The following is a 20233-nucleotide window of genomic DNA, read 5'->3' as shown; positions in this document are numbered from 1 at the left end:
AGGTCTTAAATGAAGCACTCTGAAGAGCCAAAAACAATCTGAAAAGCAATAGAACAGGAAAAGAGAGAGCGAGTGCCCAGCATTTATACTGTCTACTTTGACACAGTTGTTAATTGATCCTACATTAATAGTTCCATGTCAGTTGAACAATCAATTATTCACTGTTCAATCTATCATTTTATCAGTATAGGTTCTGATTTTTCCAGTTCTGGCAGGTGATATTTATCTGGTTTTTTGTTGTTTTTTTTTTTTTTTGTGGGCTTTTTTTTTCAGGCAACCAGAATTTTGTCAGTTCAAACTGATGAAGTAACAAACTGCAGATGACTGACTTCTCCAACATGTTAAACTCCCCATTTATTGATGCACTGTTCTTCCACTGAGCTTTTAAAAATCTCATTTGCATTTCATGTTGAGAGCACCATCACTGATTTTTTGCTTTCAATATGTTTTGATTTTTGGAAATAAAATCCAGAAAGCAGGCAAGACTGGTGACAATAGAAAAGAATCTATCATATTCTCAAGTTAAAACATATGCCACAATTACATAAGAAATGTAATTTTAGAAACAGTTATAACATTCTTATCATGTGGAGGCCATTTGCTTGGTAGAATTATTGTAAGTAGGACAAAGAGATATACTAAAAATGTTGGAGGCCATATGTTGATGAAGACAACGAAGCACAGGGCCTTTCTCCAACATTTTACAACAAATCAAATAAACACTTGTTTGTTTTTTTCTTTACCAGGCATTTCCAAACAAGAACGCTTAGCTATATCATTCAGAAGGCTAACCAAGTGGACAGCACAGCTGTTTAGAAAATAAGAGCAGATGATGTGTCTGAGAATCATTACTGAGTGAATGATACAGGTGGATTCAGCAGCTATGAAAGAGGATTGGAGCTGAAACTAAAAACATTAGAGGCAGCTTAGCTAGTCAGCCCATGGACCTAGGCTGACCTAGGCCTGACTAGTTTGCCTTTGACTATAGCAACAGGAGAGGCCATTTCAGGAAAACAAGTGACACTAACCACTTTGACTCATTCCTCAGCATCCATGCTGATGGCATTAGGGATACTAAAGAGCAATATGATGTTAAAAAGCCTTAACTATGTAGAGGAGAGGTCTGAAGGAGGATGGTGGAGTTGTGTATACTCACAGCAGGTCTCAGTGAGTGCAAAATCTTCAGCTGTACGTGCAAGGGTAGCTCCAGTTCTTCACCGTACAATTTCTGTATGGGAATTTGAACTCTCATGAAACAGAGGCTTTCAGCATTGGCACAGGAAGACGACATGACAATGGACATTTTTCTTGAAACGCTGCAAAAGAAAGTCAGGAAATACAGGCAAGGAGCATTCCAGACAGGAAATCAGTTATCACTAAATGTGGTTTCAGATTCACTCATCCTTTCTCTGTTGGACAGAAGCTTCAAGATCCCTGTTTTAGATCACTTTGTGCCTGCACTCACTATGCATACCTTTCAGAAAGTGGCTTTAAAATCTTAATACGAACGTAATCACCATGATATACACTTGCACTTGTGAAAAATTTAATAACATCATTTCCAAGTAAGTTTATTTTTCTTGCAGAATTATCTCCTACCTATCTGCTTCCTATTCATAAACTTGCACTTAACAGGTCTTGGTTGCTTTTAACAGGTCTGTTTTCTGAAGGCACAGATCAGTCTATTTGCAGTTTTCTTTTGGTACCTACACAGTTAGTAAAGGATTTCAAGCACTTTACCAAAGACATTAATTGTTACTAAAATAATGGAAATAATATTCCATGAGTAGCAACATACTGGGGAGGATTTAATTTTGTCTGTGAGATTAAGCATTAGGTTTCACCATTTCGGTGTCAGACCTTGATTTGTTTTCCATACTGTTGTTAAAAACACCGTCCTTATCATCCATCAGACCTCTTGAACTACCGTGCATCAATCCTGACATGCATTATTCTATGAGGGCAAACTGGGGGCACCTGTAGCCCCTTAGCAACTCTAGAACTACTAGGACCTTACTCAGCTATGAAAGCATTATTCTCTGACAGCCACTTATTTTCCACTTTGAGAGCATAGGGTGAAAAACGAGGTTTTGCAAAGAAAAAAACCCAAACAAACCAACCAAGAAACAATCTAGTTCCTTGAAAGGCACATCTGATCATCCCCTTAAATCCTGAAATCAAGCCTATAGGTATGCTGAATCTCTAAAGGTATGCTGGATCTCATGAGCATATGATGCTGTGACATGAGTAATATCCACTAAGTCACACTTGCTGCAATACAACATGCACTAACTATACACACACACTTGAATTCAGACTTTTCAAGATGTGTTTTCTCCTATCATGCTGTTGTCTTTATGCTAAAAGTACAGATGAGGTTCCAGGATAGGAAACAGGCCTGATACAGATTGGAAAATTGCTGTGAAGGGATTATTTCATTCAGAGCAAATGAGAACAGCTGCCTGGAATGAGGAAAGGTGGCTTCATGCCTTCTCTGTTTTCTTTCACTTAGCCGTACCATCAGTGCAGGTAAGGCTAATGCCCCGATTCATTGTGCAATTTGTGTCACAGGCACTACTTGGTGTATGTTCCTGTTGGTACACCTGCAGGATTTGTTGTGAACGCAGTACAAAAGAATTACTGATACAGACCCCTCTGGATGAGGGTGCCTGAAATCTACAACGAGGAATTTGCCATGACAGGCACGATGATCGCATGGTGTCCCTTCCAATAAGATGGTTCTTTACCAGCAGCACACTAGTCAGATTGGTCAGAAAGAGGTGCTTAAAATATATATAAAAGCTTATTCTCAATTCATGAAGAAATTCTCTCATGTTTCAATTCATTTGGCTTCCTTAAATAACAGAGTTCTTAACTTTTGCAATAATCCTCCTTATTAAGCTCAGAGTCTTCTGGTTAAGCTCAAAATCTTTTCTCTGTATGGGGTAGATGACAACTGCTCTGTTCTTGCCTGTTATTTTCTATCGAGAAAGCTTCCCTCTTGACCTTTGTACCTATCATCTGAAGAAAATATATTCTCAAAACACAGCTTTGGAAGTTACTTTATATGATTTTGGTTCGCAACATATTGTAGGAATTGAGTATAGAATGCTCATTCCATAACACCAGTATCTGTCAGTTTTGACTTACTTCAGTGTTCATTATGGGGTGGACCTTCAGAGCTATACCAAACCAACTAGGTTTCTGGAATAGCTTATTCTGGAGCTTTACACTAGGTTTTATTTAACTTACATGTACAGAATGAATTTTAGCTCTGATCTAGTTAGCATCCTGAACAAAAACATTTCAGATACTGTACTCAGAAATGATTTCTGATTTGCTGTTTTCAGCAAATGTGAGAGTGGTAGCACAGCTTTGCTGGCTTAATGACACATGAGAGACAAATGGTAACCTGTTAATTTTTTGAATATATAAATGTGTGTTTGCTATAGATTCTAACAGTATTTTTTTACTACACTTTCATACGATCCTTCACTATAATGACCTCTGCTCCTCTGCCTGCAGATACTTTAATGTTGTTTTGACCACAAATGGGTAAGTTGGCTTAAAAAATTATCTTTCTGTATCAATTAGTTCTCCTCATTATTTTCAAAGTCCCACTGCTTAGAAGCATCATAGAATTACATAGAATCATAGAATCACAAGGCTGGAAGGGACCTACAAGATCATCTAGTCCAACCCTCATTTCTGAGGCCTTCATTTGCTGTTATGTTCTGTATTGATGACACAGTAATTTCATACACAGACTGTCTCAAATTGGTCTAATAGGAAAAAACAAGCAAAGAAACAAAAAAAAAAGACAAGAATGCAGCATAAGTAACAGTAACAAAAAAGTGAAGACAAAACACGTAAGGAAAAAATCTGAACCCTGAAAGATTAAACTCTTACATTAAAAGAAATATGTAAAAGCAGAACAATTGTTAAAACCTGAAGAACAGAAGAATTGCTGCATTGTACAAGTATTTTCTTCAGTGCCAGTTCATAGCTGCAGGAGAAGAAGAAAAATATCCATGAAAAATGTATGCTGTTTGTACACCTCTCGGTCTGTTTCCTTTTGAACTTTCTCTCCAAACTATCACAGTACCACGAAGGCAAGTAAACTGAAGGCAGACTTCAGTTTACAAAACTTAGCTCCATTCACCAACCTAACAATGAGTTACCACAGCCTACACCAAGTTAATTCCTTTTTCTACCAACAGAAGGAAAATAACACTACGCTTCTACTTTATTACTGAAAAGAAAGGTTTGTATCTCCATTAACAATTTTGAAAAAGTACCTCTTAAACAAACGATTTATATCAGGGGAATTTCATCTATGAAGTCTCCTAAACAAACAAAGCAGAAGAATGCAGAAGAATGTAGCTTTAATTCCTATTATGTATTATTTGTGCAGAATCTCTATTAGGTCGATTAACCTAGTAAATTAAGTGATTGGACATGGTTGATATTTGCTAGTACCAGTTTCAACTGGAACAAAGTTCCGCGTTTCACTTTTGCAGATGTTGCCTGTCTATGCAATCCTTCTTAACTGCAAATGAGGTACATTTGCTCCTGCAACCATATCAGTAGAGCAAATGAAGACTGGATGTGTTATAATACAAATGACATTTTGCTTTTGAACATGCTGTCAAATAGCCTCATGAGATTTTCAAAACCATTTTGCTCTGGCTAATCCATCCTTTCTTATTTGGCTTAGCTAACGATATTCCTTTGTAGTACCACTCTGCAACACAGGTACATTGCTCACCACTGGAAATCAAGAGTAATCAAAAACCAAAGTGGAAGAAATAGCATTAGAATTACTGTGAATTGCTCAAGATCTGAATCAAACTAAGAAGGATTTACAAAATTGGAAGTACATCATGTTAATTCTATCAATTCTAGAGATGTAATGTTGCCTTTGTTCTTCGGCGAGTGTTACTAGCAGAACGCTGACTGAGTTTCCTGACTGATCAATGAGTTCTGAATGAAGTTGTCTTCTCTGGAACCAAAGACAAGGAAGAATGAGATGAAAAATACCTCTCAGAGATCCCTCTGTCCACCTTCTGGGTGATGAAAGATTATTCTCTGTGATCTTCGCTCAGTTTAGTTCTAAAATCCTGTATTTTGCACTCACAAATTATGAGTGTTTGATTGTTTTGTACATGTATTTGTGTATTTAGAGTAAAAAATTGCCTGATGACCTGTACCTTTATATGTAGTAACACAAGGAACAATACTATTCATGAGTTTGTATGGCAGAGATGAGATAGGAAACTGGGGATTTATGAAAGGAAGGGACAGAAACCTTCATGTTCAGGCTGAGGGAGCAGGGTTTGTTCAGCCCAGAGAAGAGAAGGACCAGGGGAGAGCTGGTAGTAGCAATAATTAAAGGGAGCTTATAAGCAGGAGGGAAATCAACTTTTTACATGGGCAGACCATGATAGGATATAGGAGAAAGGTTCTGAACTAAAAGAGGGGAGCTGTAGATTTGATGCCTGGGGAAAATTTTCACTGAGGGTGGTGAGGCGCTGGCACAGACTGCCCAGAAAGGCTGTGCGTGTCCCACCCCTGGAAGTATTCCGGGTCACTTTGGATGGGGCCCTGAGCACCTGATCAGGAGGTTTTTGGGGGTAGGGTGTTGAACTGCATAATTGTTGAGGCCCCTTCCAAGCCAAGCCATTCTATGACTCTACAATTATATTTGGGGCCTGCTGACAAGTAATTTTAGAACTATAACAAATCCTTTTATAAAGAGGCATTCTCTGGAATGACCTGACTGGTCCTTGACACTCTAAGAATATACTTTGAAGATGGACAAAAAGAGAAATGGACATAGGAAAATGAAATTATTAGCCTTAATTTGTCTACACCATAATCAGGATTAGAATCCACTCTCTGCAATATCCTGTCAACTTTCAGATAACATAGTATCTCACTAATATTACTTGCACACTATTACTAGTGTGCAGATGCTAATAGTTTTTTAAACTTCAGTGTTTTGAATTTTTAACTTCTGCAACCTTAAGAGTTAGTTATGATTGTCATGAGGAAGTTGACAAGCACTGAAAGGGGACACTCTTACTTTTAACAACACATAATTATTTAACACTGTGTATATTCAATTTAAGGCCCACAGATAAAAGAGCCTGTTTGAGATGCTTGAACTCAAGCATGGCTAAGGCCTGCAGACTTCAAAAATGCCTACTACTGGTGAGCATATAATTACTGTCTGCCCTTGATTTTTAAGGGGTCTGTATTTGAAAATCAGTTTACACAAATTTTAGTTTAAGTGAATGGATCCAAGTATATATAAACTCCAGCTTAGTTTTCTGGAATCTGCCAGCCATGGAAGATCCTCTGCTAAATTCAATGCAAAATCTGAGGCCCTAGCAGCCACTTTTAAAATGCACTATGTCTTAAACCTATGATTCTTGCCTGAGAAAATGCAAAGAGACAGTAACAAAGCTAAAATTAGAAATCAGGAGCTCTAGCTTCCAAGGCAATGCACATTACGTGACATTTTTTCAATAACACAGGCATTTTCTGTTAGCAAAAATGGCTTACAGAATATATTCCACAATGCAAAATTTCCCTTCAGAACTCACGGCATGGTGACAACGTGGCATTTGTGTACCAAATTTCCAAACACCAACATTTAAAGGAAACAGGCAATAACAACATCAATAATTAATTCATATAATGATTAAGTAATGACTATAACAACACAGCTTGTAGTTTTAATGGCATCACCCATGCCATACAACTGCTTTCAAAATTAATATATGCAGTCAAAATAATAATCTGTGGAGGTACGGTAACCTGTTCAAAGCATGCTGCACAATATGCACAGCTATTCGCTAGAATAATTTAGTGAAACAAATCTTTTCTCCTATCTACCTAACACTAAAGATTATGGATTTACATGGAACGTTACATTTTTCAGGAAGAGCTGTGAAAATTATATTTAAATATGAATCATGGTGTATATTTGAAGAACTAGGCTGCTAACAGCCAAAAACTAGAAAATGGAATTTTTAAGAATAAAGAGAACTGGTTTATCTCAGAATATTCCAGCAAAAAGCTTTGGCCCTTGAGAATCTTCCATACCCTGTGGATTACAGGCAAATTAGAATGAAAAATGTCACCTTAAAATCAGCCACAGCAAAGCATCCTACTGATATGGAGGCTCTGCACTGAACAGTATGAACTTCAAAGGTGATGGGTCAGTGTGCTTACTCTTCCTCCAGCAGTCACAGAACTCTTTAAAACAGTAGCTTACAGATACACTGGCAAAGTCAACATCCTGTTCTACTTAAGCATATAAAAATATAGTGAATTTTGTGATTACTACTGTTTGGGCAGTCTAGTTACACTGGATAAGAGACATTACACTTGAAAAATGTTTGGTCTGATAGACTCATAAGCTTAAAAATAATTCTTCTAGAATTTATCTAGCAAGACAGATACATATTTACTACGTTAGATGCTCATTACCTGTCTAGCAAACACTACACAAATGCTAGTTGCTTTGTGCACCTAGCAAAAATCATAACCAAAAGCAATTTAAGAGGCTACAGACGGGACATTAGGAAATGTTTCTGTATCGTGAGGGTACTCAAACACTGGCTCAGGGTTCCTAAGAGGTGACTGATGCCCCACAGCTGTCCGTGTTTAAGAGACATTGGGATAATGCCCTCAGCAACACGCTTCAGCTTTCTTTTAGCCCTCTAGTAGCCAGGCAGTTGAACTTGATGATCTTTATAGGTCACTTCCAACTGTTCTGTTCCACTCCAGAAAGCTAAATAACCATTTTGCATGACTTTTCTACTTAAACATCAGTTATAAGATGATGCTCAGGCGACCTGGCTGCGTTAATTTCATCTTCCTCTCCTACTTGTTTTTCCTAGATGAAAGTCATCATATATCATTATATATTTATATTGCAGGGATGGAAGGCAATTTTTAAAATTAATTAGAAACATTCAAATAAAACTGGCATTGTTGAGCTGCCGGCTGAAGCCCAGCCTGAACTATATTTATCTAGTTCCAACATCTCTTCTTGTTTAGGAAGTGGGAGGATGGGGCAGAGAGAGAATCACACAGAATCACATAAGAATGACCCGGGTTGGAAGGGACCTCAAGGATCATGTAGTTCCAACCCCCCTGCCTGGCAGGGCCACCAAACATACACCTTTCCTAGATCAGGTTGCCCAGGGCCCCGTTCAACCTGGTCTTGAACACCTCCAAGGACGGGGCATCCACAACCTCCCTGGGCAGCCTGTTCCAGGGCCTAAGCCTTCACTCTCCTAGTGAAGAATTTCCCCCTAACATCCAACCTAAATCTTCCCTCTTTTAACTTAAAACCATTTCCCCTAGTCCTGCTATTATCAGCTCTTTCGAAGAATTTACTCCCCTCCTGGGAGTAAGTTCCCTTCAGGAATTGAAAGGCTGCAATGAGGTCAAGGAGAGAAGAGCTGGAGGAAGGGAAAGCCTTCCAGGGACTAGCAGCATACCCCTGGAGGAGGCTCCAGTGAGACCTGAAAGTGGTGTTTCAGTATTTAAAGGGGGAGCTGTAAGAAAAAAGATGGACTTGCCCAGGGCCTGACCCAACCCGGCACTAAGTGCCCCCAGGGCTGGGGCACCCACAGCTCCCTGGGCAGCTGTGCCAGGGCATCACTGCCCTCTGAGTGAAGCATTTCTACCTAAAATCTAACCTAAATCTATCCTTTAAAGCTGTTATTCCTCAGACTATATCAAGGGGCACCACATTACAAAACAAACCCACTGAGAAACACCCACCCAAGCGCAGCAGCCTCCTCCCACAGCGCATGCCTGCCCACCCCCCTCCCTCCTTGAGCCGCCGCGCCTCCCATGGGCGGAGCGGTGTCCGCCGCCATGAGCGCGCATGAGCAGCGGGACAGAACGGGCAGCTCACCGTGATCTCCCCTCACCCCGTTCCACCCCCGCTATGGGGCCGTTCCCCGATCATCCGCCGCCATCGGTGTGCGGCGTGTCCCCCAGGGGAGGCGGCGTGTCCTGAGCCTGCCCTTAGCCGCTGTGTGGCTGCCGCCCGCCCGCTCGCCTCACTGGCTCTAACGCAGCTCCCGGCTTATTGCCTGCGCTGCTGGGCAGTGCCTCATCCGGACTGGGAAATTTGGGAGCCGCGGGCACGTAGGTGGAACCCGCTTCCAAATTTCTTGTCTCTTCGCATCCAGGTAACTTGTGCTGCTTGGGGGCTTGGGCGGCCTGCCACAGGAAATCACGCAGTTTCAAGTGCCTGATGTTGTTCCCCAGGCGGGCAGGGTGACGGTGTGGCCGTGGTAGGTTTGTCACTGTACCCCTGTGAGAGCCGGGAGTAAGGATATAAAGGCAGGGAAAGTGCCCATCTCAGGCTGCAGCACCCTGATGTCATGTCTGGGCCATCAGGTTTGTGGTGCTCCAGCTGGGTGGGCTGTGAGGTAGCAGCCACCACACCGGTTAGCCCTCTGCCATTTAGTTCTCTGTGGAGAATGTGCTAGGCCTGGTGAAATAAACCTGAGAATGAGTTCAGGCTTAAGGACACACACTAGTCCATAATGCTCATGAGACATCTGCCCTTAGCACAGATCTCCACTCCTGTTTCGTCAGTTCAAGGAAGGCTGTACTGCACTGAGCTGAGCAAAAGGCTGCCAGGATGGCTAAGGGTGTGTTGTCAGACATGGGAGGGTAGGACTCTTCAGCCTGGGGAGGGCTGGAGGGATGGATTTTGCCAATGTGTATATTGGCAAATATGTGTATGTGTATGTATGTGTAAATACCAGGTAGGAAGGAATAAGTAAGTTAAAGCCGGTGTTTTCCCGACACTGTTTATTGAAAGGCAATAAACACAAGCTGATAACGTGTATACATTTCTCGTTATTTAAACAAAAAAATAAAGGCACTTCTGTGGTAGTGGAACGATGGAACAGAGGTTGTGACATCTTCCTTAGAGATAGTCATAACCCATCTGGAAATGATCCTGGGCAACTTTCTGTAGCTGATGCAGCTTTGGGCATAAGATTTGGACTGGACGATCTCCAGAGATGCCTTCTGACCTCAGCCATTTTGTGATTCTCTAAATTGTTGCACTTGAAATAATTCTTTGTCTAATAGAAACAAAGCGTTCTCCACTGCTTTGTTCTTTTGCTATTCAGTTGCTATAAATCAATGCATGTTATTTTTAGTGTTTGTCTGTCAGTACTAACGTTTAGTTTGCTCTGCAGATGTCCTGTAGCATGGCTGTTGAAGAGGACTGGTTTTTGGAAGAAAAAAGATTCAAGCAGTACTGTGAAGAATTTGTTAAGCATTCACAGCAAATAGGGGATGGCTGGGAGTGGAGAACTACCAAGGTAAAAATAATCAAAGTGTTCATTTTTAGATAGCTTGCTGGCCTCTCTTAGTAGTTTGCAAATGCTAGGAGCTATAAGATCCTTTAGGATTGTTTATATTGTGTGAAATAAATGACATTTTTTCACAGCTTGTCTGTGAGCAAGAGAGCACAGAAGTGGTTTATCTAAGCATTTAGGCTGAGGCATCTATTGAGTACAACTAACGAATCTAGAAACAGTGGCTGGGCCTTATGTAACAAAGACAGAATAATCTCAGATGATGTCTGTTTTGGTGCCTTCTAAGGCCTTTTCCTATCTTTGCTTTCAGAATTCACAAGGATGGGGAAAAAATTACAATTTTTCAACAAGGCTAGCTGGCTATACATGAAATTTGAGGAAAATATTTTAATCTTAACTACCTAGTTCAGACCTCCAGCTGCTTGAACTTATTTCTTGTCTGCAAAGCTGAGGGCTTTTCTTTTATCAGAATTCTTCCTGTTTTGATTCTTCTGGATTCAGAAACCTTGTCTGGGCTAAGTAAAATAGGTTGACCTTCTTGGCTCTTTGGCATTTTTTCTGGTATTCCTGTGGATCCTTGAGTCCTTCCCAGTATATCAACATCCTTCCTTCTTCATCCATGGTCAGAACTAGAGGATGGGTATTGCATCACTGTGGGCTTCCAACCTTCCTAGGTGACTTCAGCCCTTTAAACTAAAGTGGCAGATGGGATTTTCCTGTTTAGCTAATTATCCATAAATCTATGCAGGTTTTGTGCCTTAGGATTTAATCCTTCAACTTGCAGTCTTTGTTCTAGATGTGTGATTGTATTTTATATTGTATTTTATATTTAAAAAAAAAAACAACAATTAATTATTTGCATGCAGCAGATAAAAGAATCTATTACTGGTCAGTATGTGGTCAGTCCTCATTATTTTTTTTCCTGTCATCTTCAAGCTTCACCAAAAATAATTACATATTGTTTCTAGGTCATTAATCAAAATTTAAATAGCACGGGGCTAAGACTGATCCCACAGGACCCCATTAGAATCACTTCTTTTATGATGATTCCCCGTTTTTTTAAGTTTTGTTTTGTGATTGTTTTTTTCATCTTTTAGTGTGTGTCAGATTAGTTTGGGATTATATTCTTTCTTTTTAATTTCTGCTTTTGAAATCAGTGTTTAACATAGGGAACTATGGACACATACTTACATTACTTTGACTACTTTTCTTAAACAAAAGAAAAAAAGAATATATTCCTTTAATTATTGAATTCCGTTTGAAGTCTTTGCTTGGTATAGTGTCAAGGTAACAAGTATGTAGCTATGTGTGTTGTCTGGTATATACTTTTAGGGATACATGGGTACATTCTCTGAAGTTCTCTGGAACTTTCACAGCATTCAGAGACATAAAGACTATCAGCAGTTCTTGTGTGATGCTTAGAAAATATAGTCATTGCCACTCTGTGCTAATGTCCTGTCTAGCTGCTGCCTGTGGCACATGGCTGCAGCATTTGTATTTCATGTCTGATAACAACAGAAATGTTTTCAACAGGTGATTTTTCTGCTTTGAATGCTTCTATTATTTTCCATCTAGTATTAGATTCATGCTGTATTAGGATTTCTCTTTGCATCAATTTTTTTTGTTGGTTGGACGGTGTAGATTTTCTCACATTCTCTTGCTTCTCTAACTAATTTTCAGTAATGGATGCTTGTTGTCATCTTGGCATTTCTTCTCTTTGCTCTGCAGAATTTACTTCTCATTTGTGTGTGTGTATGTGTGTGGACTGGTGGTCTTTTGTTTTAATGTCTGGTTTTCCATCCTTTCAATAATCTTGGGGAGAGAAATCATGCTTAAACCATTTTGAAATGCAGGAAGTGCAGAAACAAAGATGTGGCATAATTTCTATATAAACTGTAGTACTCAAGTGGAAGGGTTACTGTTTTAACCCTTTCATCACAGATTAAACAATTTCAGGTCTTGGCCTTAAATGCATTCACTTCAGGAGTTTTTAAAACAGTGCAAATATTAGCCAAGTTTTACAATGCACCCTTTATTGTAGGCAGCCATTTGAAACTTCAGATTTCAGTTGAAGGCTGTATATACGAGGGATTTATTCAACAAAGAAAGATGCCATGAGCCTCTATCAGGAATTCAATAGGTCAACCTTTGAACTTTTGTGAAATATGAAGCTTTGCTGGAAATAGCAAAGCGAGAGATTTGTGTTCTCATGTATATAAAAAATAAAAAAGCTTTTTTTTTTTTTTTTTAATGGGCTAAGTTGATGACTTTGTGATTTCAGAGTGTAACAAAAAGCTGACTTGAGATAGTCCATTTATACCATATAATCTCTGAGGGAAGGTTTTCATTAAAAAAATTTGTCATTGTCTTTTTGCCTTTTTTTTTTAAAAAAAAAAAAACAAAACAACAATATTTGTGATACAGGAAGTTTGAAGCACTCGGTTTTGCCACTGTAACGTGCTCAGATCCCATTCCTCATTCCATACTTGCATGAATAGACCCGTTGATGGCAATAAGACCACACAGACTTGTAGTACTGTGCTCTTAGTCTCCTATGTTTTTGATAGAGATTAAACTTAGATGATGAAATACTCATTGTTTTTGACAGGCTGACTCCTGTGGCATGAGCTCACATGACCCCAGCAGAACCCTGTAAATAAACCTGAAAGTGGAATGTTCTAAACCATGTTGTTTTTATAATCCTTTTTTTTTTTTTTCTTCCTCTTCTTTTTTCCTTCTGAAAGAAAGCTCTAAAAATAAATAAATAAAATAAAAAGCCGAACACATCAGTTGTAGGACCTGATGGAGTTACAATGCAAATAGTAACACCAGGTGTTAGTAGGGATGGGTAATTAGGACTTGTCTCTGACAGCTGTCCTATCATTTCATTTCTGTTTTAAGTTTGTTTCATAGAAGTTAGGTTAATCTGGGTAATCATATCAAAGGCTGTATCAGTTCACGTTTGTTTATGATACTTACAAGACAGCGGGAGTAGAAAGATACTCCTTTTCCACATTAATGAGGATCAAAATCCTTGCCACAGCATTGATTTATTTGCAGGGGCAGAAGTCTTACAGGGTGCAGTGGGAAGGATGCTCCTCTTTCCAGACACCACTTTACTGACTTCTGATGTACATCTGTCAAGCTTATAGTTCCATGTTTCCTGCTGTCTGTAGATATTTTTCATGGCATTCAAATATCATGGAGAGAGCAAAGGCTGTATAGCTTTGGCTCCTCCTTTCCCCTCACTGGAAAAACTGGTTCAAGGAGATGAGTGTTGTATCCAGATCTTCTCTGGCAAAGATAATTGTGCCTTGGGGCATTCTGCCTCTGTGGGTGGTGGTAGTACTTTCTTTGCTGCTCTTAGGGCAATAAATACTAATGTAGGCAGCTTTATTCCTACTGACACTCACACAAAACTCCACAAGGAGAGACTTGAGAGTGCTGGGGATGAATGGAGTGGTATTTATGTCACCAATATGTGCTTCAGTTTTTCCATCTTCATTGTCCTCCACATGCTTGGCTCTTCAGAGCATGGGATGCAGTTGGTTGTACAACCAGGACATCCAGTAAAGTTTGGCAGGTTTATCCTGCTGATGAGTGAGATAATTGCTCATAGCATTTGTGCATCAAAATTCACAGGCAAAAGTACATGTAAATGGTATTAGTGTTTTATTCAAGGTGTGAAACTTGATAAGAACAAAGTACACGTATAGGTATAATGTGTTGGAGGTGTATGGACCCTGCAGTGTCACTGGAAGGGGAGAACTGATATATCAAAATATAACATATGTTGATTTAAAGGTAAAAATACATGAAACAAACTGTGTCAGAAATAATAGATTAAACAAAGAGACCTGTTACGGTTGAATTTGTGGCCTTGTTGAGCAATCTAATGCTAAATTAATGAATTCGGTAGAGAGACTGTTTTGAATAGAATTCTTTTTCTTCAGATGTTGCACATGTGCTTTCAGTATTTGTCTAAAATAAAACGTAATGAAACAGCTAATAAAGCCTCAATTTATTTGTTTCCTTTGAAAAATACTTTCTTAACATGTAACTACTGTTCTTTGTTGTGTACACTCTTTCAGACGGTACGTTCTTCCAGTGATCAGTTTTTTTTCCATTCTTTGAATAGAAAAAATAACTTTTATATGTGTGCAGATAGTTAATAAAGAGGGAAGGCAGTTTAGAGCTTCTACTGCAGCTCTGAAATGGCAGAAGGGCCTTCTACAACAGTAGGCCAGGAGGTCTGGGAAGCAGAGTGATATAAAGTGAACTGGAAGAAAGTAAAAGCACTGCTGTTTTCTCACAGATTTGACCCTCAGAAGTAATCAAGAGAAGGGAACAAGTTGTGACTCTACACACGTAGATTCTAAAGTTTGTTAGGTGTTTTTTGGTGTTTTTTGTTTTTTTTTTTAATAATTTTTTTTTTTCTACTTTATGAAAGTTGGAATGTAAACAGATCTAAAATAAACTAGTAAGGGTTTGGAAGTTTATACTGGTATGAATGCACTGCAAGTTATTATTGGCTGTTTGTCTCTTCAAAACCTTAGCGCACTGTCTTCCAATCCTTTGGCAGTCATCCTGTACTATGTTTTATTTTCATGTTTAGGGTCTTTGATTTCTTTTAGCACTGAGAACAGCATGAACTGTCTGTGAGAAGATTCTGAGAAGCAGCACAATCATTGCTGCTTTGGTTTCTGTAAAAAGTCTTGGAGCTTCTGCTTATACATTGTGCTTTATTTATTTTCTGTAACAGTGATAGCACTTTGCATTTTGGTTACAGATTTTTATTTTTTTTTTTGTTCTGAACACAGGACCTTGGTGATGGTTATCTCAGTAAAACACATTTCCAAGTAACAAATAAAAGCATCTCACCAGATCTCAAGAAGAAAAATGATAGCATTGAACAAATGTTGCTTACGCATGTTGAAGTAAGTACCGATTTTTAACTTCTGTGTTTATAAAAGAAAACATGAGCAGGATTTGAAAAAAAAAAAACCAACAACATAGTATTAAGGCCTTCCAGTAAAATTTCAGATCTTTGGTTGTCAATGTTACTTAATTTTTATCCCAGTACTTCTTTTTAACACATATAGTTAATTTGGAGCTGAAATTTGGGAGAAAATGGAAAAGGTCAAGTATCATATATCTGTGTGCTTTTGTCGTGGAAAGATAGTACTTTTTTTGCACATTGGTTTGCACTAGCATTAAAAAGCTTAAGGTCTTTTTTTTTTGAACCGTTGAAGTGATTTTTCTCTGAAGAAATAAGTAGCGTGTAGAAATTTTATGCTCGCTGTGTATTTATTTTCTACTGTTACTTCTTGGTAATTCTTAAAAATATTGAGCAGTTTTTTAAACTAGTGTTGAAAAGGAAAATATATTACATATTCTTGAAGGGAAATAAACTTCTTTCTTTTAGAAAATGAATTCTGCTCATTAAGCAGAGGGTGAATTGTTTTAAATAATTATTTGCTTGTATGACATTAGACCATCAGATTATTGACTAATCAAGATATAAACAGCAGAAACTCACTTCTTGTGTATGGTAACAACAAAACAAAAAAGAAATTTTGGATTATAATTGACTGAAAATAATGGATTCCTTATGTTACAAGCTGTTGAATAGATTAACATAGTATATTTTCCAGCTACCTTTTCCTGTAGCAAGTCCTTTTCTTTTTCATTAGCACAACTTTTTTTTTTTTTTTTTTTTAACTTTTTTTCCCCACAGAGACTGTGGAACAGGGTCTGAAATAAGTATTCTTTTGGCCTGATTTCTGAAGGAAATGCCACTAAGCAATCATGCCATCTGTTAGGTAGTTGTTTCTTGTGATTTTTGAGTTCACTCATGGATTTTGACTGTATTTTAAAGAAGGGTAGATCTCTCAAAGTGTTTGTTTTTTAAGAGATTTGAAAGCTAATGTCTGGCCAGGTTAAAGATGACTTCTGCTGGCAGGTAAAACTCTGATCCTTACATTATATTTGTCTAGTCAGTGCATGTACAGGGATGAAGAAGCACCTTGGTCTCTCACAGTACCTTGAAGAGCAGCTGGGATTCACAGAACTAAGTCTTATTTGCAGATTGCTTGTGTTCTATTGCTGATAACTCTTTGGATGCTCTGAAAAAGGTACAACCCTAGTGCTGGTACACCAGGTTTGATACCAATTGGAATGATCATCATCTGTAGAATCATTGCCTTATGTTTGTTAGATAGATACAAATCAATGGGCAGATCATTTAAGTAATCTCAAATGCAGCAGAAGCATTTTGAGGAAGTTTTCCTTGAAATGTTAGTGTTTCTTAAAATGAAACCAAATACCAGTGTTTCATGGGTTGTTAGGTCCTCTCTTACCAATGAGGGAGATCCTTCACTTCACAATCACATCTTATTCATGTCACTGCTTTTTGGCAGAATGCACATGTGTGAAAAATTGTCAGGGATGACGTACATGGAAAGTAAAATGTCATCGAAAACCTGATGAACACCTCTAGGCATCACTAAGAATTTCAACTACTGACATCAAACCGAGGTGATGCATTCGTTTAACAAAAACAAGGTTGAATAGCCCTCCAGTCTTATGGTTTTGTTCCTCTTTTTAAAAAAATGTTTTCAGAAAAATACTAAAAATTAAATTATTTCGTTACTCAAGTATTAATGATTCTGTATATTTTACAGGGGCTGAAAGTCATGCCTCCTGTTTTAGGATGTTGGCCTATGATATCAGAGGTGGATATCTGTGTTATGGCAGTAGAATTTAAACCTTCCCAATGTACTCCATTACATTTTGATGCAGTGTGACAACAGATGGCAACAGAGGGGCAGTCTGACGGAATGATATCTGATGTGGAAGTGAATATGGAGCAAAAGTGTGTTATTAAATTGCTCCATGGGAAAAAAATGGCACTGTTTGATATTCACTGATGCTTGCTGGATGTTTATGGAGACCAAACAGTGAATGTGAGCACAGTGAGGCAGTGGGTGGTGTTTTTCTGCAGCAGTGACTGTAACAGTGGGTCACCTATGCTTGTGCAGATTTTTGTGAGCACAGCATGAAGGGTCTTGTTTGTTGCTGGTGAAAATTCACTGCTAACTGTAGAGACTGTGATTGAAAATGTTGTTTTGTAGCTGCAAATGTGCTCTATGAAATTGTGTTATTTTGCTCTTCGTATCTTTAGTGGTTTCCATAAAATTAAATAGGAGGCATTATTTCTGGAGTAGCTTATGTATATGTGGCCCAAGATGATTCATCTTTACTTGATGCTGTCCAGGCAAGTGAAAAAGTTGAAGTGGGTCCAGAGGAGGGCCGTGAAGATTGTCAGAAGGCTAGGACACATTCCCTATAAGAACAGGCTAAGGGAGCTGGGGCTGTTCAGCCTGGGGAAGAGAAGGCTCTGAGGGGATGTTATGGCAGCCTTTCAGTACAGTACCTGAAGGGGATGCCTATAGAAAAGCTGGGGAGGGGCTGTTTATCTGGGCAAGTGGTGACAGGGTAAGGGATTGTGGTTTTAAATTGGTAGAGTATAGGTTAGACTAGATATTAGAAAAAAATAACTTTATTGAGAGGCTGGTGAGGCACTGGGATAGGTTGCCTGGTGAAGTTATGCATTCCCCCTCCCTGAAAGCATTAAAGGCCAGGCTGGATGGGGCTGTGAGCAAACTGGTCTGGAGGGAGGTGTCTCTGCTGGTAGCAGGGGTGTTGGAACTATATGATCTTAAAGGTCCCTTTCAACTGAAAGCATTCTCTGATTCTATGAAACTGGTGCATATATGAAAAACATGTTTTCCCACAAATGTATACTCGGCAAGTCCTGTTCCAATAACAGTCTATTATTAAATAGGATGTATTTTTGTAAAGATAAACATTGTGTTCATTAATTGTGTGGCGTTGCATAGTTTTAACAGTCTTTTACAGTATTTTATTGAAAGACATTCTTATGAGTGAAGTTTAACTGAAGTGGTGATCTTTGCAGATCTTGGGAAGTGCTTTGTTGATTATATACTCAGTATTTATTATAGCTTTTTCTTAGAAAATCTTAAAAATCTTATTTTTATATATTTGAAAGATAAATGATATCTAAGTAGGAATTTGAATTTATTTTGCAGAATGTCACTGGCTGATAGATTTTTATTTCAGAATTTCAAATTTATTTACTGTACTGTATCATTGCTGTTTGTGTCTTACTGAGTAATTTTCATTTGTCATTAGTCTGATCTTTTCCTTCAAGGTATCTTGGAGGAGGTTTTATATGAGATAGTTAATTAGGAACAGTCAAAAAGGGAAAACTAGGAAACTAAAGTCATTGTAATCAGTATCCATTGTTAAGAACAAAAAGTGTTGACAGAAAGAGCAAAAAATGTACTGTGGTATATGGCATGGCATAAAAGTCACAGCAGTCTCCTTTATAGTTTTCTTGGGAATCCATTTCAGAGATCATGAATGGAACACTGGTTTTGGTAGGTGGAAATCAGGAAAATGCCAAGTCAAAATTTTGAACCTGGATAGAAATAGGGGAAAGCCATCCAGAATGAGGATGGAATTCCTATTTAAATAATTGAACTAGAAGGCACGTCAGCAAATTGTAGAATCATAGAATTGGTCAGGTTGGAAATGACCTTCAAGATCATCAAGCCCAACCACAGCCAAACCTATGGAAATGCGTACAGTTTGCCTTGGCCCACTGATCCAGTCTATTCAGGTCCCTTTGTAGTGCCGTTCCCACCTCAGGCAGATCGGCACTCCCTCCCAAGTTGGTATTGTCTGCAAACTTACTGAGGCTGCACTCAATACCCTCATCAATATCATTAATAAAGATGCTAAATAGAAGTGGCCACAGAACCGAGACCTGGGGAACACCACTTGTGACTCGCCGCCAACTGGATTCAACTCCATTGGCCACTACTCTTTGGGCCCAGCCATCCAGCCAGTGCTTCACCCAGCAGAGTGTATGCCCATCCAAACCATGGGCAGCCAGCTTCTCCTAGAGGATGTTGTGGGGGACAGTGTCAAAAGCCTTATTGAAGCCCAGGTAGATCACATCGACAGCCTTACCTTCATCCACTAAGCAGGTCACCTTGTTGTAGAATGAGGTGAAGAAATAATATTGAGTAATTCAGTGGGTATATCCTGTTATAGCAGAGAACTTGAATGTTGTGTTGAAACTGCAGAGCAACAAAGTTGTTCCTGTTTTGTTTGTTTTCAAATCTGTCAAGAAATAGTAAAATATAGTGATACAATGCGAAAAATGTATAGAACAAAATAACATTAAAATAGGAAGTCAGTTATCAGATATATTATCAAAAAAGCATTAATCTCATGGGATCCTCATAAAAACAGATCAAATTATTTGAAAAATTTATTTCCACTCATTGGTTATGGACAATTACCTTTTCAAAATTCCCATCTTATTCTTTGCCATCTAAATATTTGGGGTCTTCTGGTGAAGAAGTAATGAGTTACTATGTATTGTAATATTTTCTTCTCAGCTGTCTGTGTTATCTGGTGTGCTTGGTTCCACTTAACAATTCTTGTGTTTTTGGTAAAGAGAATGAAAAGCATCTGGAAACCAAGAAGAAAAAGGTGTTGGCTTGTTTTTTCTTTTTCTGTTTTTCTATATCTGCAATACAGAGCTTGTAACTTAAATCTCTGTTTCAGCCTGAGGCGGAAAGAAGTGATTACTGTCTATAAATCAAACTGTTCTGAGAGAGGATGCACCTATTTTTCTTCATTGATGTTCAAGGAAGCTAGATGGTTAACTACGATGTAGTAATCTGCATTTTGAGATATGTATCTTGTACAATGAAGCATGGATGTACTCTCATTAAAGGCTGTAGCCATTTTTGCTGTTGACTTCACTGAGG

At 38.6% G+C, this 20233-nt stretch overlaps 1 protein-coding gene across 1 annotated transcript in view; it reads left to right on the top strand.

The window, feature by feature from the left end:
* Positions 1 to 9240: 9240 nt before the first annotated feature.
* The window catches only part of ATG10 (autophagy related 10), a 55084-nt gene continuing 44091 nt past the window's right edge, over positions 9241 to 20233 (top strand). Inside the window, exons 1-3 of the mRNA XM_032441297.1 lie at positions 9241 to 9686; positions 10245 to 10370; positions 15188 to 15304. Of these exons, the coding sequence (XP_032297188.1) occupies positions 9579 to 9686; positions 10245 to 10370; positions 15188 to 15304 (351 nt within the window). The 5' untranslated portion in view covers positions 9241 to 9578. The remainder of the gene's footprint in view (positions 9687 to 10244; positions 10371 to 15187; positions 15305 to 20233) is intronic.

Source organism: Coturnix japonica, chromosome Z (assembly GCF_001577835.2).
Source record: "Coturnix japonica isolate 7356 chromosome Z, Coturnix japonica 2.1, whole genome shotgun sequence".
Taxonomy (NCBI): domain Eukaryota; kingdom Metazoa; phylum Chordata; class Aves; order Galliformes; family Phasianidae; genus Coturnix; species Coturnix japonica.
The sequence above is the reverse complement of the archived record's forward strand: the minus strand, read 5'-3'. Positions and strand labels throughout refer to the sequence as shown.